Raw genomic sequence first — 20,356 nt, 5'->3', positions numbered from 1 at the left:
ATCTTTATTTAGAAAAACAGGTGGTGGGCCCGGGTATGGTCCATGGGCCACAGTTTGTAAACCTCTGCACTAGAATAAGCTCCTTGAGGAGAGGGATTGTAATGCTCATTTCTAGAGTGTTTGATACAGAGTAGGAATTCCAAAATTTTTTGAATGACTGAATCAATGAATGAATGAGTAATTGATTCAAATAATCTTCATGATCCTTGGTTTCCTCATGTCAGAATTTTAAAAATCCCTACCACTTCTAATATTCTGTGAATAGCAGTCAAATACGATTTTTCAGATGAAACAAAATTAAGTAGTGTATAAATACATTAAAATAAATAATTCTTTAAAATCTTTTGTCAAAGAAAAAGTGAGAACCAAGCTATGAATCTCAAAGAAATGGAATACTTTTGAAGAAGAGGATTATGGGTTTCAGGATTTTGAGAAACGATTATGAATTCAAGATTTATTTTTTAATTATTGGAGGTAGAAGAAAGAAGTGCCAAAGATATTTTAGGTGCTAACAAAATGACAAGTACAGTGAAGGTGCAGAACATAAACATAAGGCACCATGAGATGGAGAGGAGCAAACGAGGCAGGCAGCCTCCTGTTGCCCAAGTGCCATGTGAAGTTTGAACAAATAGTAATGTTGTTATAACCAAGTTTTGCTTCCTTATTCACACCCACCCAACTTTAATGATGTCATGGTTTTTCCATGTGGGAACAAGTATGACTGGTGGTGGTAGGGGAGTTCCCCCCACCATCATCTGTGCTACAGATATGCAAATTAGTAATATTTGTAGCTATTGAGAAGTTTTCCATAAATGACATTTTGAAACTTGTTAAATATTATTCATATTAAACATCTTTCTAATTTAAAAGAAAACATTTCAGTGCTTTCTTATGAATGATTATTATAATTTCATGTAATATAGCATAAAACATATTCCATTGCTACTAGTAGTGAAGTCAGGGCTCAAAAATCAAACGTCCGTGGAATGGATCAGGTGTTAAGAGGACTAGCAGGCACTGTAGTAAATTGGAGAGCCCTGAATAAATGGGGCTGCAGGTGCTCAGCTCCAACGAGGTGTTCTTGTATTAGGCTACTGTGGCCAGACCTTTAGAATGTTCAAGAGAAGCCAGAAATCCAGATGTTTATATGCAATTACTGGATTGTTAAATGTTAGTAGTGTGTGCGCATTTTTTTTTTTTTTAAATACAGGTGACACTTTTATGGGCTCAGCAAAACATACCTGTGGGCTCCTTTTACAACTTTTTTGTTTGGGAGGTCAGTTTTAGCTTTTTGATATTACTTCCCTGTTAATCTTCATCTATTTTGGCATATTTGACATAGGCACAGGATGTACCCTTGATTTTTGCAGTATTTTTTGGTAAAACCTCATTTATATGTCCTTGTGTTTAACTATAATACAGTTTGAAAGTTCTGTTTTCCTTCTAGTTTTCAAAATTTGGGCATTCGTTGTGTAAAGAAAAAAGAAGTAAAAGAAGCTATTATTTCAAGAATAAGGGCAGGAATCAATCCTTTCAATGGTAAGTATGTTTGACAGAATTATTTCTGTTATTTGGATATTGACCTATTTGTGCAAGTGAATTCTGTTTGTATCTTGAACCTGTGCTTTAAAAGCTGTCTTAAGTTTTGTGTTCACTTTTCTGCTTGCTGATGGATACCTGTATCCGAGGAAGGAAGAAGATTTAAAACCTTTCATAGTGTTGGGGGGAAAAATTCTCTGACAAGGCTTTCTGGTATCTGTGGAAAGGGCCATTGTTTTCTATAAGAAAACTTCACAGATGTTCTGATTTCTTTTTGAATGTGGTCTTCCATTTGCCATTCTAGCAGATAGTATACATTACCTTTTCTGAATGTTGAACTGGCACTGTGGTTATTTAAATCAAAGGCATACTCAGCAGCGAAATTTAAATTAATCCCAGGGTGGGAGAAGACATTTAGAAATAGTAGAAGCTATACAAAATATTTTCATAGTGTATTTGTGTCTAAGGCTAGGTATTTACTGGTTAGTGGGTTTTGTCAGGGATAGTGTGATCTGGTGTAGCGCCTGGCAACTGTAAGCACTCTGTGTTGTTTGAAGGGATGAATGACTACACCAAGCTAAATGCTGGCATCCCACACTAGAGTAGTCTCCACTGTAAAGTCTTCTGCAGCTACTTCAATAGGCATCTTTCAGGAACTGAACGGCAATAATATTTTCAAAGAATAGATCTCTCCGTCATATTTAAGACATCCTTGTATCGTTGGTTTGTGTTTTTCCTGGATGTATAAAAATAATTTAAGGGTTATGAAGATATTTTAAGGAATATGTTCATAACCAAGTGCTGTATTTTTATGAACCATAAGGTCTGCATCTCTTTTCCCTAGGTCTTTATTTTTCATACTATTTAGTATAATGCTCTAAACAAAAGTCCCCTTCTTCCCCTTCAGTCTTCCTCATCAGAGCAGATGACTGTTAAGTTTGGCGTGTATTTTTTTAGAATTTCCTTTATATATGTATAGCTGTCTCCCTAGTTTAGGAACTTATCATTTCATAGTTTTTACAGTGGAGACTACTGTAGTGTGGGATGCCAGCATTTAGCTTGGTGTAGTCATTCATCTATTCAAACAATACAGAGTGTTTACAGTTGCCATCCCCAGCAAAATCCACTAAAGAGTAAATATCCAACTGTATACCAACTATATGCATGTATTTTTACATAAATAGAACCATGCTACTGCTTTTTTCTTTTCACTTAGCAATAGATCTTAAACATCTTGCCATGTTAGTACTTACAAATCTGTTTTACTTTTTAACAGAGTATGCTATTGTTTGGACAGACCACAATTTATCTAGCCATCTGTTAATGAATGTTTAGGTTATTTTCATTTTATTAAAAAAACTCCATTGAACATATATTATACACGGAGTTTTTGTGTGATTATTTCCTTAGGATAAATTTTTTTTAAGGTTTTTTTTTTTTTAAATTTAAGTCCTCTCTACACCCAACGTGGGGCTCGAACTCATGACCCTGAGCTCTAGGGTCGCTTGCTCTTCTGACTGAGTCAGCCAGGCACCCCTAGGATAAATTTTCAAAAGTGGAAAATTTCTGGGTCAAGAGTATGCTCATTTTCATTGCTAAAGTAAAAGCCCAAACTTATAGAGTCCATCTATGTCCAGATGCAGTATAAAACAGGGATCGTGTAGTATAGAAGAAGATCATAAATAACAGCTACCATGTATTAAGTATTTTTTGTGTGTCAAGGAGTAAATGTTAAGTACTTTGTGTATGCTATGTATTTAGTCACTACAGCAACACTGCTTTATAGAAGAGAACCCCAAAGCTTTGGTTTTGGTAATTTCCCCAAGTTACATAGCAAGTACAAGTGGCAGAGCTAGAGTTCAAGTCTAGGTCTCCTGACTCCAGTGGAAAAGGCATTAAGAAAGGAAGATGTGGGGAGTAAGAGGCAGATGGGCCTTCCAGAAGTTTTTTAGGTTTTTGGTTTTTTTTACCAATCCAGAACCAGGCATGATGTTAATAACACTCATATAGCACCTAGAATAGTTCTTAGTACAAAATAAGTGTTTTACATATTTTATTTTATTTAATCTTTAAAAAAAAAACTTTTTTTTTAAGTTTATTTATTTAAGTAATCTCTACCCTTCAATATGGGGCTCAGACTCACAACCCCAAGATCAAGAGTCACATGCCTTCCGACTGAGCCAGCTAGGTGCTCCTTATTTCATTTAATTCTTACAGCAACGTATGAGGTAGGGACTGTTATCATCTCCATTTTGAAAATAAGGAAATGAAGGCATAGAAAAGTTAAGTAATTTTCTCAAGGTCATGGAACTGGTAAGTGGTGGTGCTGGGATTTGAACACAGGTAGCCTAGCCACCAGGCTCATGATCTTCTCTCTGCTGAGCTGCCTAGGTGGATTTAGATTTGGGGAAGGAAGTAATCCTGCCAGTTGAGCCTTCACAGTGTTTATGGTTTTGGTTGTTGTTTAGTTTTTTGTAACATCCCTTTCTTCCCCATAGCCCTTTTGCTCTCTCTAGGTGAAGGATGTATCGCACAGTTTGAGGTGTGGAATCCACCCCACCCCCACTTACTACTAAGAAGTAATCTTCTTAGAACAGTGCTTTTTATAGCATATTATTCTGATTAAGAAATTGGAATGGCTCTTTTAAAAGTTTAAAAACTAAATGGCCCTAAATTGAAAGTTTTCCACATGTAACTCCAATATATCTTTCCTGCCTTCTCTTCCCCTGGTCCTCTTCATAAACCCCTCACTATTCCAGCAAAACTCTCTTGTTCACCCTACCCTGACCATCTCTCTGGCCATCTTCTTCATTTTCCATAGGGATGGAAGTAAGCTTACACCATTTGTAGCCTGGACTGTTGTTGTTAGCCCCTAACCTTGTGGTCCTGCCTCTGTTCTTTATCATATTCCAAACACTTTATACACTGCATACAAAAATATCCTTCTAAAACGAGTAGGAATCACTTCAGAACTCTGCTTATCATCCTTCAGTGGCTCTGAATAATTTTCATCAGTGGTTCTCGATTTGAATGTGCATTAAGAATCCCTTCTTACTTGCTAAAAAGGTAGATTCCAGGTCACATTCTGATTAATTTGTTAGGTGTGACAAGGGATCTGGGGCTGTGTTGGTTGTTTTTTTGTTTGTTTTTTAAAGATTTATTTATTTGAGGGAGAGAGAGAAAGAGTGCACACACGAGCAGGGGCAGGGGGCAGAAGGAGAGGGAGAAGTAGACTCCCCACTGAGCAGGGAGCCCAGACTCGGGGCTTGATCCCAGCACCCCGGGACCATGACCTGAGTCAAAGGCTGATGCTTAACTGACTGAGTCACCCAGGCGCCCTGGGACTGTGTTTCAAGAAGCCTGTAGCTCCATGTGTCTTAACTTATTTGACTGTGACTCACAGAAGAAACAGATCTTATTTCTCCACTCAATACATATATAGGCATACATACATACATAGATAAAAACACTATTCTTACTACATGCAGTATACTCTTTTATAGCTATGACTTTGCATTCCATTTCTTCCCCCCCTTTTTTAAGAAAATGCTTATCCAACCCACCAAATTAGTTTTATGACTGAGCAGTGGGTCCCAAATTCTTACTACATGGAATATGTTCTCTACGCTATTCCATTCTTCCATTCTTTTCCATTCCATTTCCTACTCTCTCTCTCTTTTTTTTTTTTAAGAAAATGCTTATCTACATGCACTTCTATGTTTATAGCAGCATTATTTACAATAGCCAAGATATGGAGGCAGCCTAAGTGTCCGTCAACTGATGAATGGATAAGGATATATGTGTATATATGTATTTACACACACAATGAAATGTTATTCAGCCATAAAAAGAATAAAATCTTGCCATTTGCAACGACATGGATGGAGCTAGAGAGTATTATTAAGTGAAATAAGTCAGTCAGAGAAAGACCAATACTATATGATTTTACTCACATGTGGAATTTAGGGAACAAAACAAATGAGCAAAGGGAAAAACAGAGACAAACTAAGAAACAGACTCAACTCTAGAGAACAAACGGATGGTTACCAGAGGGGGGGTACTTGGGGGGAGGGTGAAATAAGTGATGGGGATTAAGGAGTGCACTTGTGATGAGCACCAGGTGATGTATGGAATTGTTGAATCACTATATGGTACACTTGAAACTAACATAGTGCACTGTATGTTAACTAACTGGAATTAAAATTAAAGAAAAAAGAAAATGCTTATCCAACCACCAAATTAATTTTATGACCAGTGTGGGTCCCAAACTACAATTTGAAAATCTCTGCCCTAGATGATTCTGATGCAAGTGATCCATGGGCCACACTTTGAGCAACTCTGAACTACTTGCTAGATTCAACTTCTCAATCTTGGCACTCAAAGCCCTTCATAATCCAGTCTTTGCTTTCCATTCCATCTTCACCTCTAGTTTGCATCCTCTGCCTCGACTTCCTGTCCCTCCTTCCCCTAATACTGAGTGCACACATATGTGCTTTGTTTTTGCCATCTGAACCATTTTGCCATGTTAGAAGAGCCACATTTTTTTTTGCTACTCAGCCTTTAAATATATGCAGCTCTCTTACATGGAATATTATGATCTACCTGGTGAATTCTTCCTGCTCAGCCTTCAAGTTTAAGGTCACCTCTTTGAAGCTTTCTGTAACCTTTCCAGACAGAGCAAAGTATCCGGTTTTCACAAAATGTTTTACATATTTCTGATATGATTTGCTATAATTTTGTTTGCATGTTTCTCCTTCAACTGAGTCCTGAGGCTCTGAAGGACTGTCTTCTATGTATCTCTAACACATAGCCTAGTATCTGGCACATGGTAGAGGCTTGATTAAAATTTGTTGAAAGGGTAAATGAACAAATGAATGAGTGAACATGCCTTGTTTGTATTTGTCTACCAAAAATATTCAAGTTGTTTTCCTTACCTGAAATGCCCTGAAAACCTTTTTAGCTCTCTTGAGCCAAAGGTGATATCCTCCTAATTATACCATTCACTCAGCAATTGGTCATGAAAAGCTTTGTGACATCTGTTGCATCATTTAATGCTTTGGTGGTTGTCTTCTGAGATGAATTTCATGCTCACTGTGGACAGGATCTCTGATGGAACTGGGTTATATTTCACTTTGGTACCTAAACAGTATATTTATATTAAATATCTTCACAACTAAGTGCCTTGAGGTAAAAGTCTCCTACTTCTTTGCAGTAGGTTACACATCTTACCTACTTATGTGCATTCATTCCTTCAACAGGTTTTTACCTTATTCATTCTATAGTCTGAGCTTGTTCTAGATGCTTTGGATAAGTTAGTGAATAAAACAGAAATTCCTGCCTTTGAGGAGTTTATATTTCTGTGGAGAAAGATTAACAGTTAACAAATTTGCTAGATAAGTGTATTATATAATTTATTAGACAATGAAAAGTGCTAAGGGGGAATATCAGCAGTATAAGGAGTTGGGAATCCGTAGTTAGGGGGAACAGGTTATAAATTATAAATAGATGGTTATAGTAGGCCTCATTTTCTATTCTGATGTAGTTTTCATAATAGAAATAATGATTATATGTTATTTTCCTAGAGTATTGAAATAAAACCTAAAATGTACATTTCTAATACTAAGCAAAACAAAATCTAATCCCTCTAAAAAAACTCAAAACACTAAAAACTAATTTAAATAACCTGAACTCAGAGGTAGAATTATCCTTTCTTTGGTTGTTTATTTTATTTTGGGGATCTGCAAGTTCAAATTCTGTCACTTACATAGAAATTTGTCAGAGCTGAATTGATACTTTTTCATAGTTGCATCACTTCACATAGGAGAATTCTGCTGTACTGAAGAGACCAGCTGACTTTGTTTTTGTGATATATATTTATGATATATAGAAACAAAGGAGTTTCTCAATTCTCCTGGGTTTTAAAAAAACAAAACAAAACAATGGAATTGGAAATGTTTAGCAGAGTAGGATCTACAAATTCTGATCCATAGACTGATGCTATCTCATTGTGACAGTCTATTTTCTAGAGATCAAATATCATATGAAAATACAAAGACTATTAAAAACGATTCTTTGCGTAGAATTAGTTTGTGTACTACATCAGCTAGTATGTTGTAAGGCCATTCCTTATCTTTCTTGCTATTAGTTCTTTAAAACAGGAACTATCTCTTGCAAATAGGGATATATAGCAATCAAGTAGTATTAAACTTGAGGCTTCATGTAAAAATATTGTTCAAATTGTCTAAGATGTGCTAAAATCTAAAGTGGGTGAGGAATTTAATGAAGGGCTTCAATATCAAGTTTTAATAGTGTCCACTTAGCTGGAATAAAAGAATAGCGGTTAGACTTCGTAGAGGACTCTTACTACAAAAGCTGAAAAAAATTTCATTTATTTATCGTTTTCTATGTATTTAAGGACATAAAAGGAATTCTAATATTCAGTAATTAAAATCTAGCATTTTGACAATAAAGAATTTGCAATTCAGTTTTATTCAGTATTTTACTATTTTTCCATATACAGAGGACATTGAATTGTTACAAAAACTGTTTTACAGTTGAGTTGGGGGAATTATTTTATATTGGTAGTCTAAAAAAGAACACAGTTTATTAATTTTTTTCTTAAGTTTTCTAAAGATTTTTATTTTTTTTAAAGATTTTATTTATTTATTTATTTGAGAGAGAGAATGAGAGGGAGCACGAGAGGGAAGAGGGTCAGAGGGAGAAGCAGACTCCCCGCTGAGCAGGGAGCCCGATGCGGGACTCGATCCCGGGACTCCAGGATCATGACCTGAGCTGAAGGCAGTCGCTTAACCAACTGAGCCACCCAGGCGCCCTCTTAAGTTTTCTAAGAACACAGTTTAAGAAGACAAGTGATCAGAGTGCCTGGGTGGCTCAGTTGGTTAAGCGTCTGCCCTCGGCTCAGGTCATGATCCTAGGGTCCTGGGATCCAGCCCTGTATTGGTCTCCCTGCTCAGCGGGGAGCCTGCTTTTGTCTCTTCCTCTGCCCCTCCCCTTCCCTTTCCTTGTGCTCTCCTTCTCTCTCTCTTGCTCTGTCAAATAAATAAAATCTTTAAAAAAATAAAATCATTAGTCTATATACTGTGTATTTTTATCCTGTTGTTTACTTGTGTTTCAGTAGTATTTAACTGTATTAGAATTTTGGAAATGTCACATCTCTAGACCTAATAGATGTTATAATTGACTTTAAAAAAATTTGAATCTACTTCCAAGATATTACATCATGGTAATATATTTTTTGATAAAAATGAAATTCTTGTACATCCTGCTCTTAGGACTAAGGTGTAATATTTATCTGTAAAGATAGATTAAGAATGATTGTTACCTTGTTTTCTTTTGATCAAATATAAAGGGAAATTTTAAACTAGTTTTAGAGGAATTTAAGAGAATTTGATTATTCTCATACTTCAGATTTTGCATATTTTTAAAAGCTGAGTAGCATTTGTCACATTGCAGAATAAAATACTGCATTTTGTGTTACAGCATATGTATGTATTAAAAAGCCTACAGCAAGCATTATCCTAAATAAAGGAAACATCAGAAGCATTCACTTTGAAATTAGGAATGAGGAAAGGATGTGTACTCTTTCTGTTTCTGTTCAGCGTTGTAGTGGAGACTGTAGCCAGTGCAGTGAGACCTGATTAAAAATGCAGAAATAAAACTGTAATTATTGGAAGCTATTATTTATGGTGAAAACTCAAAAGGACATACAAATAGATTATTAAAATAATAACTTTAAAAGGGTGAGTGGATGTAAAATTAATATGTAAATGTCAGTTGCATTTCTATATATCAGCAGCAAATAATTGAAGAGAATATTGTCAGAAAAAGTAAAGTACATGTCAACAAATCTAAGAAATGATCAAGATTTCTTTAGGGAAAATTATAAAATTTCATTATGAGATGATAGAGAACACCTAAACTGAAGGAGATATATGTCATGTTCACTAATATCAATATTATAAAGATGGCATTTTTCCCCAAATTAATATACAGACTCAATGCAAGTCCAAACTCTTGAGATTTTTCATTAAATATGATTAAATTATTCCGAACAGGAGAAGGATACTTTATAGAAGAGAAACAGCAACGAGAAACTGACTTTATCAGATAGTAGGATTTATTATGAAGATGTATTAATTAAGGCAGTGTAGTATTGGGGTAACAATAGACAGATTGGCCAGTGGAGTAGAATTGTGAGCCCAGAAAGACACTTAAGAAAATACAAGACTTAAGTTGGATTTTTCTACCTCTTGTTATATACAGAAATCAGCTGAAAGTGAATTGAAGATTTAAGTGTAAATCAACATTTTTAAAGACTCTTGGTAAAAAATATTGGTAAACAAATTTTAGTCCTTGGCATATAGAAAGGCAAGATACAAAATAAAGTTTTATAGAAACAGTTGATAAATTTGATATTCTTAATTTCAGTTTATTGTATTTTTCAGTTGTAGAATTTGTTTGGTTCCTTTCCTAATAATTTCAAGTTCTCTACTAAACTCCATCTTGTCTTTTAACTCCTTGAATATATATTTTAAATAACCTGTCTGAAGACTTCATTATTTGAATCCTTTGTGCTCTCTCTTTTTTGGGGGGTATGGCAAAAGGAGAGGAAGAGAGAGAATCTTAAGCAGGCTTCAAACCCAGTGCCAGAGCATGACGTGGGGCTCGATCTCACAACCCTGAGATCATGACCTGAGCTGAAATCAAGAGTCAGTTAGTCACTTAACAACAGAGCCACCCAGGCGCCCCTGGTCTATTTCTATAGACTATTGTTTTTCTTTTCTTTAAAAAAAACAAAAAACACAAAAACCCCTCTATTTTGTCTCTTCATTTGCCTGTTATTTAAAATAGAATACCAGTCATTGTATATGAAAAATTATAAAGATTTTAGGCCTAGGATATTGTTATCTGTCTTCAGAAGATTTTCTTTTTTTTTTTCCCCCAGAAGATTTTCTTGTGGTAGGCAGCTAGTCGGTAGCAATCTCAGATCGCCTCAGATCAGTGAATGAGTTAGATTATTTGAAGCCGGACTTCATCTCTGTGAGATCTGGTATCTTTCCAGTTCATTCTTAACTCCTAAGGTATAGCTCCTTCAGGGCCCCAACCGGAGTATAGGGCATTTATCAGATCTTCCATCCTCAGTAGAACCTGAACTTTATTTTTCCTCTATAGGGTATTGAGAGTTGATCTCAACTTCTCATTTTCTTAGCCACCTTACAAAATTGGCAGGCTCTATCTGGAAAAAAAGAGGTCTCTTACGCTGAACTTAACTCTGGGTTTTTGTGATACTGTAATTTATAATAAGTATATATTTGCTCTTCACCCCCATTCCTGGCAAAGAGCTCCTAAACCCTGGCTAAGTGATAACAGCAAAAAAATTGAAAGGAGTATCTTTTGTTATTTGTAATAAGCCCCTTTCAACCACACCTATTATGTCATATTATGTTATGATACGAACACCTGCATCACAGGTGTATATTTTGACCTAATAGTTGTACAAATAAGTTCTTGTAGATGCCTTCAAATGCTTCGCTTAAGAATACTAATGGGGATATTTTAAATGTTGTTGATAGCTACTGAGACTGTGAGCATAGTTTAAATAAAAAGTCAGAATCAAAATTGTATTGTCATTTTATTATTGCCTGTAAGACTAAAGAATTTGGGTTTTAACTGTGTTTCTAATTTAGTATTTCAAATTTTAACTTTCTGAAAATTTCACAAATTTTCACATAATTGTGTATTTTATGCTTTTAAAAAAATGTTATGATTTACTCCTACAGCTTATATTATTTGAAAACTGCAGTTAATATTTTAATTCCAAAACTAAACCTGGATTTCTTTTCAGATGTCAATTTAACAAACTGTCATTACATTATATTCTGTCATAAAGGTTTTTATATTTTTTCAGAACTGCAAATTTTTCCTGCTATAGCATTTTTTTGTCTTTTAAAGCAAACCTCATTTGCACATAAAACTTTTTATGGAGGGACACCTGGGTGGCTCAGTTGGTTGGGCGTCTGCCTTCGGCTCAGGTCCCAAGGTGCTGGGATCGGGTCCCGCATTGGGCTCCCTGCTCAGCGGGGAGCCTGCTTCTCCCTCTCCCTCTGCCTGCCACTCTGCCTACTTGTGAACTCTCTGTCAAATAGATAAATAGAATCTTTAAAAAAAAAAAAAACTTTTTATGGAAACTAGCTGGCTACCTTATATCATCTATTGTCTTGGTATTTAATTCCTAAGGTATTGTTCTGAATTTTGGCAAATATTTCTATGTATGTCACCTTTATGCAAAACATATGTAAAATTTTCTAATAGAGTTCAGTTTTCAAGAGCATAGGTTCAGGATTCAATGACTTCTTAGTATGAATTCCTTCTCTACCACTTCCTATCTGGAACTTTGGAGAAGTAATTTCATCTCTTTAAAATTTGTTCCTCATCTATAAAATAGGGATGATAGTAATTCTTACACAGATTTATATTCTCCCTCTTCTCTGTTTTGTATAACCTTCAACCATTTTAGTAAAAATTTGGTTGGTTAGTAATATCAATTTGGAGTTCTGCTCTAAATTTCAGATGATTTAGGGTAGTTACTTCCCAACCATGTATGTAACTTAATGGATACTGTTAGTGACTACATATGATAATGATAAAAGGCATTTTTGAGATTGTATACTATTCTATTTTGTTAGCATAGACTGGATGCTACCTAGGGTTATTGGATATGTTGGGCAGGGAGGAGGACCTAGCAGGATTTTAGTTCTATGTGACTATTTTACATTCTTAAAAAAATGTACTATTTAGTCCCTGAACAGCAGCTGCTTGATATTGAAGATTGTGACCTCAATGTGGTGAGATTATGTTTTCAAGTTTTCCTCCCTGATGAACATGGTAATTTGACAACGGCTCTACCTCCTGTTGTCTCTAACCCAATTTATGACAACCGTAAGTACTTTATTTTCTTATATTTGTAGCATTAGCTTATGTTTTTTTTAGTTTAATTTTTTAAGGTATTTTGACAGAGAAAGAGTATGTTCATTATAAGAAAAATTCAAGCATTACTGAAATAACAAGAAGAATAGATCTTCTCTGATCTCCTCCAAAGATAATCACTATCCCCAGGTACATATTTCACCAGTTTCTTCATATATAAAAACACATCATCACTATCATTCATATAGTATACTTTTGGCAACTTAAAAAAAAAATCATCACAGATCATTAAAAAAAATTTTTTTTTTTTCTTAGCAATATATCTTGAGCCCTTTTCCCTTTCAGGTACCTTATTCTCTTCAGTAGCTGCATATTTCCTTATATGGCTCTATCACAATTTTATTAAATCATTACCCTATTACAAGACATTTGGTTTGTTTCCTTCTCGATTTTTTTTCTCTAACAAATTGTACTTCAGAAAATATCCTGTACGTGCATATTTTGTGCAAATGTGTTTCTAGCATAATTTTACAGAAGTAGAAATGTTGGCAAATGCTAGATCAAAAGATATGGGTATTTGTAGTTTTAAAAGATTATGAAATTGCCCTCAAAGTTTTTGCATGCACACGTGTATTTGCTCTTATATATGCATCTATTCATGGTATATTACTGCCTGTTTTACATATAGTAGCATAGTGGGACATAGGCCTATAAAGGTGGATCAGAGTATCCTCATCATGGAGAACTTTGAATTGCCAGGGAGAGTTCCTAAAATTATATTCCTAATAGGAAGCATGAAATTGCATTGCTATAGGCTTATAGTTATGATTTAAGAGATTAATCTGGTGACAGTGTATGGATGGATTGAAAGAATCAGAATTTAGGAACAGAGATTTAACTAGAGGATCAGTTATTGCTGAGAAATGAAGTCACAAGGCTGTAAACCAGGTTGGGCAGTGCAGTTAGAAGGGAGAAGGACAGTTGTGGGTGATTAGTGTACTTAGTGTCCTTAATTTATGTATACACTAAAGCTTTTATCTGTCCTATAAATTGTTTTCCTAGAATTCTCACCATCAAAAAGGAATAAAAAATATTACTAAAGCAGAAACCCATTAAAACAATCCTTTATATTTAGGTGCTCCTAATACTGCAGAATTAAGGATTTGTCGTGTAAACAAGAACTGTGGAAGTGTCAGAGGTGGTGATGAAATATTTCTACTATGTGATAAAGTTCAGAAAGGTATTCATTTATTTGTTTCATTGAATTTAGAATAGACAGATCTTCCTTGGCTTACAGTGGGGTTATACTATGATAAGTTCACTGTAAATTGAAAATAATCTTAAATTGAAAATGCAGTTAATACACCTAGCCTACCAAACACCATAGTTTAGCTTAGTGTACCTTAAACATGCCCGAACACTTACATTAGCCTGCAGTTGGGCAGAATGACCTAACACAAAGCCTACTTGTAATAAAGTGTTGAATATCTCATGTGATTTATTGAAAACTGTACTGAAAGTTAAAATCAGAACAGTTGTGATGTATGTTGTTTACCCTCCTGGTCATGTCGCCAACGTGCTTGCTGCCACTGCCCAGCATCTTGAGAGTGTCGTACTGCCTATCAGTAGCCTGGGAGAAGATCAAAATCTGAAATACACTTTCTACTGAATGCATATCACTTTCACACCATCATCAAGTCAAAAAATTGTTAAGTTGAACCATCATCAGTTGGGGACCATCTGTATTTTAGATTAATAGATGGATTTTGTTTTCCATTGCTATTCCTTTGCTTTTGTATTCACTAGATGACATAGAAGTTCGGTTTGTGTTGAACGATTGGGAAGCAAAAGGTATCTTTTCACAAGCTGATGTACACCGTCAAGTAGCCATTGTTTTTAAGACTCCACCATATTGCAGAGCGATAACAGAACCAGTGACAGTAAAAATGCAGTTGCGGAGACCTTCTGACCAGGAAGTTAGTGAATCTATGGATTTTAGATACCTGCCAGATGAAAAAGGTATGACTTCTTGGTGGTCATGTTTTATGTATTTCTTAAAGTTAGTTCTAATAACATTTTATACATTTGGATACAGTCAGGTTTATTCATAATTTACATTTTATTTCCTGGAAGTTTTTGTGTTTTTTTTAAGATTTTTTTTTTTTTATTTATTAGAGAGAGACACAGCGAGGGAGGGAACACAAGCAGGGGGAGTGGGAGCGGGAGAAGCAGGCTTCCCGCTGAGCAGGGAGCCCGATGTGGGGCTCGATCCCTGGACCCTGGGACCATGACCTGAGCCGAAGGCAGAGGCTTAATGACTGAGCCACCCAGGCGCCCCTATTTCCTGGAAGTTTTCAGTTGATTTTTTTTTTAATCGATTGATCCTTCTGCTCTTTGCCTCTCTTTCTTTGGAAAGGAATCTAGAATAATTTCAGAGTATCCGAACTGTTTATCAAAATTATTGTATATTTGAGATTCTGTTTTTGTACTTATTGTGCCCTTTTTAAGATGGAAAGCTTGCCACTCAGAGTGGTCTCCATTTTGGTTTGGCCCTTATCTGCCTTTATTGCATTAGTTGACATTGTTGACTTGCAGGTGTTATAAGAAAACAAGATGAGTATTATACCCTGTCCTACTGACTTGGGACACATTCTGCAACATTTACTAAATCCATATTACATACATTTGTTTAAAGCACCTTATGGGAATAAAACACCTATTTATTTGTTAAAGGAGAAGCAGCATAAACCTGTGATGATTTCCTGGTTTCTTTTTAACCAGATACTTACGGTAATAAAGCAAAGAAACAAAAAACAACTCTACTTTTCCAGAAACTGTGGCAAGACTGCGGTAAGATTATTTTGGATTGATTTGTATTTAAATAGATTTTGGGTTTTTTTGCTTTACTCAGTTTTCTAAATTTTAACTGATGTTCTTTTTTAAATTGCATTTAATAATGGAAAAACTTTATCACAGCAGTTAATTTTCCTGAAAGACCTAGACCTGGTACCCTAGTATCAACTGGAGAAGGAAGATTCATCAAAAAAGGTATTTTATCCTATAGAGTATTCCTTATGGTCAAAAGACCAATGCTTTGCCCAATATATTAGAATTCCATTCTTAGGAATGAAAACTGCTTCTTCACTATTTTCCATTCCCACTTCCAATCCCATTTCATGCTTTGAATATTAAATGAATTGATCTCTGCTTCTTAAGGTCCTGTTGGAAACTATGATTATGTTTTTGGAATTTATTGTTTGAGAAATTACATTTGTTCATATGGTGGTAATTTTATTTAATTACAGTGTATCATGGAAGAAATGGTTTGGATCTGGCCAGTTGCCTGTCTTTAAAAATAAAGCTTAACTAGAACACAACCATGCTCATTTGATTGGATATTGTCTGTGGCTGCTTTTTTTGCACTATAGTGCAGAATTGTGTAGGTCCAACAGAGGCTGTATGGCCCACAGAGCGTAAAATATTTGGCCCTTTACAGAAAAAAAAAAACGTTGTGAACCTCTGGTTCAAATCACTGAACCAGAGTTATGTAACCAGAAGTCTTTTCTTCCCCTTACATTCTTAAATCTGTGCTTTTTCCTGGTTTAGGATGTACAGCAGTCATATACTATATAAATAAATAGAGAACCCTTAATTTTTTTCTGACTGGGAATTTTGTAGTACCTTAGAATTATATCTTTTTTATTAGAGAGATGGGGAGAGAGAGACAGGGGAGGGGCAGAGGGAGAGAGAGAATCTTAAGCAGGCTCCATGCCCAGCCGGGAACCTGACTCAAGGCTCGATTTCACAAGCCCAAGATCTGGACCCGAGCTGAAATTAAGAGTTAAACGCTTAGCCACCTGAGCCACCCAGGTGCCCCTAGAGTTATATCTTAATATATCTTAGCGAGTTATGTGTATTTTTCAATCATCCCTAATGAGCATTTCCTCCATCCCTCTATTTTCTCCTAAAAGTAGTGAATATGAAATAATTTTGGCTATTTAGATTCCCATTAACTGAAATTCTGTTTTTTTTTTTTAAATGCTTTGTAAGTAATCTCTACACCCAACTTGGAGCTCAAACTCATGACCCCGAGATCAGGATTTCCAGCTGAGCCAGCCAGGCATCCCTGAAGTTCTGATTTATTTTTCACTTTATAGAGCCTCAGAAGCTAAATTTTCATATTTAACTGGACTGAAGCTATCTGTGCCAAAATAACTTACCAAAATTATTTTATAGGTATTTGTAAAACAGTAAGTGTTACAGAATTTAGCTTTTTGGACTCTTATAATAATTTTAGTGCTATTTAATATTTTTCTCTAAAATGTTCCATCAGTTAGTTTGCTTGGAAATTTTATTAGTGTGTTTATGCAAGTTTAATTTAGAGATAATGTTTTTTATACTTTTATTTCAGTTTATAAAAATACATTCTCCTCTCCACAGAATCTGGAAACTTTTCTCATGGTGCAGTTTTGACAGAAATGCCCAGGACTTCAGGTGTTTCAAGTCAAGGAGATTCCTATTATTCCTCACCTGTGTCCATCTCAAATGCACTGTCACATCATACTTCACCCATACCTTCAATGGTGTCTCAGCCTTCTTCCAGCTGGTCGTCAGGGGCCCACCCCACCTCGCGCACAGTCAGTACGAATCCACTGAGTGGTTTTTCAACAGGGACACTTCCCTCTAATCCACAAGGTATCTCGCCATATCTGGAAATGCCACTTGAGCGTGATTTGAATGCCTCTAATGCTTGTATTTATAACAATTCGAATGACATAGGCAGAATGGAAGCACCATCCATGTCACCAGCTGATTTATATGGTATTTCTGATGGCAACATGCTGCCGAATTGCCCTATGAATATGATAACACCTAGTAATGACAGCATGAGGGAGACTGATAATCCAAGACTTGTGAGCATGAATCTTGAAAACCCCTCATGTAATTCGGTGTTAGACCCGAGAGACTTGAGACAGCTCCATCAGATGTCCTCTCCCAGTATGCCAGCAGGCGCTGGCTCCAGTACGGCTGCGTTTGTTCCACAGCCAGAGGCATTTGAGAGATCTGACTTCAACTGCACAGGTAACAGTATGATAAATGAGGCAGGACCATCAAACAGTACTAATCCAAACAGTCATGGTTTTGTTCATAGTCAGTATTCTAGTATTGGCGCTATGCAGAATGAGCAATTAGGTGACTCATTTGCATTTGATTTTTTTCAAGGTAACTTGTAAAACTTAATTGGTTGTTTGGGTATATTGAATTCAAAGCTGAAAAGTATCATATAGGGGAAATTCTGAAATAGAAACTTAAAAACTGTTTCTTCTTTCGGAAACATGTGACCCGATAACTGTGTGCTGTGGAATTTGTCTTTAGAGTCCTTTACCCCATTTTGCTAGTACAGAATGAGGAGAAAATGAGAGCAAGGCTCCAGTTCTTCAAAATACAATTTTTTTATACTTCTTTTATATTGTATTAATGTATTCTTAGTTAAATGAATTAACTGATATTTGCTTTTAAGCAAATTTAAGGTAAAACCTGTAATGACTGTGTCATTAGAAAAATGATTTCCTTATTATTTTTGAGACCCATAGGCCAAGGTGACCCCTAAGGGGTTTTCTGAGGCTTCTTGGAGTTTCTTAGATTTATATGTAAATCAACAATCTTTAAAATCTTTAAGAATCTAACTTGGCAGGGGGTGCCTGGGTGGCTCAGCCGGTGAAGTGTCTGCCTTCAGCTCAGGTCATGATCCCAGGGACCCTGGGATCTGGTTGCATCAGGCTCCCTGCCCAGCAGGGAGTCTGCCTCGCCCTCTCCCTTCCCCACTCCCGCTCGTGTGCACCTGCATGCTCTCTCTCTCAAATAAATAAAGTCTTAAAAAAAAAAATCTAACTTGGACAGAAAGTGAAGTGGGCTTTCAAGGAAGGGGAAGTTCTCTACATTTTGGACCATTTTAAATACCTACCTTTAAATTGCTTGTGAGTTTAGCTTTACACCCACGTCTTTAAGGTAAAGAAGTTTCCTTAGGCCTGTCTTCTTTCTTGTGTTTCCTCACTCACTGTGATCTCATCCAATTTCGTGCTCTTTGTTCGTAAATTTTATCCCTAGCTTAGACCTGTCCTCTGACCTCCATACTTGGAGCTTACGCATGTATGTAAAACTACTTATTCGACATTTCTACTTAGAAACCTAATTAATGAACAAAAATCCAGCTCAGACTCAACATATCCAAAACTGAGTTCTTGATCTTCCTCCTTGTGCCCCTATAGTCTCTTCTCTCCAAAGTAGCCAGAATGATTATTTTTAAAACAAGTCAAATTGTATCATTCATCTGCTCAAAACCATCCAGTGGCTCCCCATTCCCACTCAGAGTAAAGATCAAAGTCCTTAAAATTGGCAGGCTCATACTTCGTCTCCTATCTCATCTCTTACTGTTTTCTTCCCCTCATTCAGCTCCAGGCACTCTGCCCTCATAGTCTCTCTTCAAAAACACCAAGTATATCCGTGCCTCAGACTCTTTGTACTTGGTGTCCCCTCTGGCTTGACTGTTTTTCTCTCAGATACATGCATAACTCACTTCTTAACGTCCTTCAGATTCACTCACCTGTTACTGATTAAGGCCTTCCTCGAATCTATACGCATCAGCACTCCATGTCCTCTTTCCTTTCTGTTGGTCCATAGCACTTACCAGGATCTGACCTTTACTAAGCATTTATTTTTTACTTTTAGTTTTTCTCCCTATACTGGAATATAAGCTTCACAAAGGTAAAAATTTTTGTGTTTTGTTTGTTGAATCCTCAGTTTGTAGAACAGGGTCTGCCTCATATTAAGCATTCGGTAAATATTTATTGAATGTTCAAAGTACTACTAGTAGAAGTTTGTGTTTTTTTTGAAAGAACAGCTTTAATTAGATATTTATGATTTTTATAATGTGACATTGGGTTTATGTCAGAATCATGCACCTTCAGGTCAAGGATTAATGTAATCCAAACCATCTGAAAGCAAAGTAATCCCAGCGGCAAAATGATGGTAGAATTTAGGCAGTAATCTTAGTTGTGATGGAATTGTCATGATGCTAAGTAACTGACTTATTGAAGACTTACTCTATTTTACAAATAGAACCTGCCATAAATGTTGAGCATGTTCTGAGCTAGAAACAGTGTGTCATTTCATTTACACAGTGTCCAACCAAACCAGTAAGTTTACTGGAACAATCAAAATGGGAAATGTATGAATATCATGTAAATAAAAATTCTGAGTTGAATGATACTGGGAAATGGGAAGGAGAGCAAGATAAGCCTTGGGGTTAGGATAGTCTAGGAAGCAGAAGAAGAAAAAGATTAAAGATACCTAAGTACCATTAATATTTCTCAGAAATTATGATTTAAAAATGAAACATTTGTTACATAATTTTAAAAACCATAAGCATAGGGCGCCTGGGTGGCCTAGTCGTTAAGTGTCTGCCTTCGGCTCAGGTCATGATCCCAGGGTCCTGGGATAGAGCTCCACATTGGGCTCCCTGCTTGGTGGGAAGCCTGCTTCTCCCTCTCCCACTCCCCCTGCTTGTGTTCCCTTTCTCGCTGTGTCTCTCTCAATTAAATAAATAAAATCTTTAAAAAAAAAAAACCATAAACATATACTTTAGAAGAACTTACCAGGGAGAATAAAAAACTTGGAAGGCATCATTTTTCTGTTCAAAATATGAATGAACCCAGGATATCTCCAGATAGTAGTTGATAGGTGGTGAGCTTTTTTTAAAAAAATACAGAATCCTATAATTTTGTATTAATTAGCACTGGCCAGCTTAAACACAGACTGTTAGAATATCTAACTGGATTTTTGTTCATTCAATAAGCAACTGACTTGTCTT

General features: G+C 36.0%; 1 protein-coding gene across 4 annotated transcripts in view; it reads left to right on the top strand.

Annotated features, from left to right (window-relative positions):
• REL (REL proto-oncogene, NF-kB subunit) overlaps positions 1–20,112 on the top strand; it is a 34,230-nt gene extending 14,118 nt beyond the window's left edge. For 3 of the 4 annotated variants that reach the window (XM_025868659.2, XM_025868661.2, XM_073897676.1), the window contains 7 exons: positions 1,448–1,539; positions 12,358–12,498; positions 13,622–13,726; positions 14,293–14,505; positions 15,268–15,336; positions 15,463–15,534; positions 16,927–20,112. In XM_025868659.2, the coding sequence (XP_025724444.1) occupies positions 1,448–1,539; positions 12,358–12,498; positions 13,622–13,726; positions 14,293–14,505; positions 15,268–15,336; positions 15,463–15,534; positions 16,927–17,720 (1,486 nt within the window). In that variant the 3' untranslated portion in view covers positions 17,721–20,112. The remainder of the gene's footprint in view (positions 1–1,447; positions 1,540–12,357; positions 12,499–13,621; positions 13,727–14,292; positions 14,506–15,267; positions 15,337–15,462; positions 15,535–16,926) is intronic. The other variant, XM_025868660.2, reaches the window with a different exon arrangement.
• The last annotated feature ends 244 nt before the right edge of the window (positions 20,113–20,356 follow it).

The sequence above is a fragment of the Callorhinus ursinus genome, unplaced genomic scaffold (assembly GCF_003265705.2).
Source record: "Callorhinus ursinus isolate GAN/ISIS: 27379988/994484 unplaced genomic scaffold, GSC_fseal_2.0 scaffold10, whole genome shotgun sequence".
Taxonomy (NCBI): domain Eukaryota; kingdom Metazoa; phylum Chordata; class Mammalia; order Carnivora; family Otariidae; genus Callorhinus; species Callorhinus ursinus.
The sequence above is the reverse complement of the archived record's forward strand: the minus strand, read 5'-3'. Positions and strand labels throughout refer to the sequence as shown.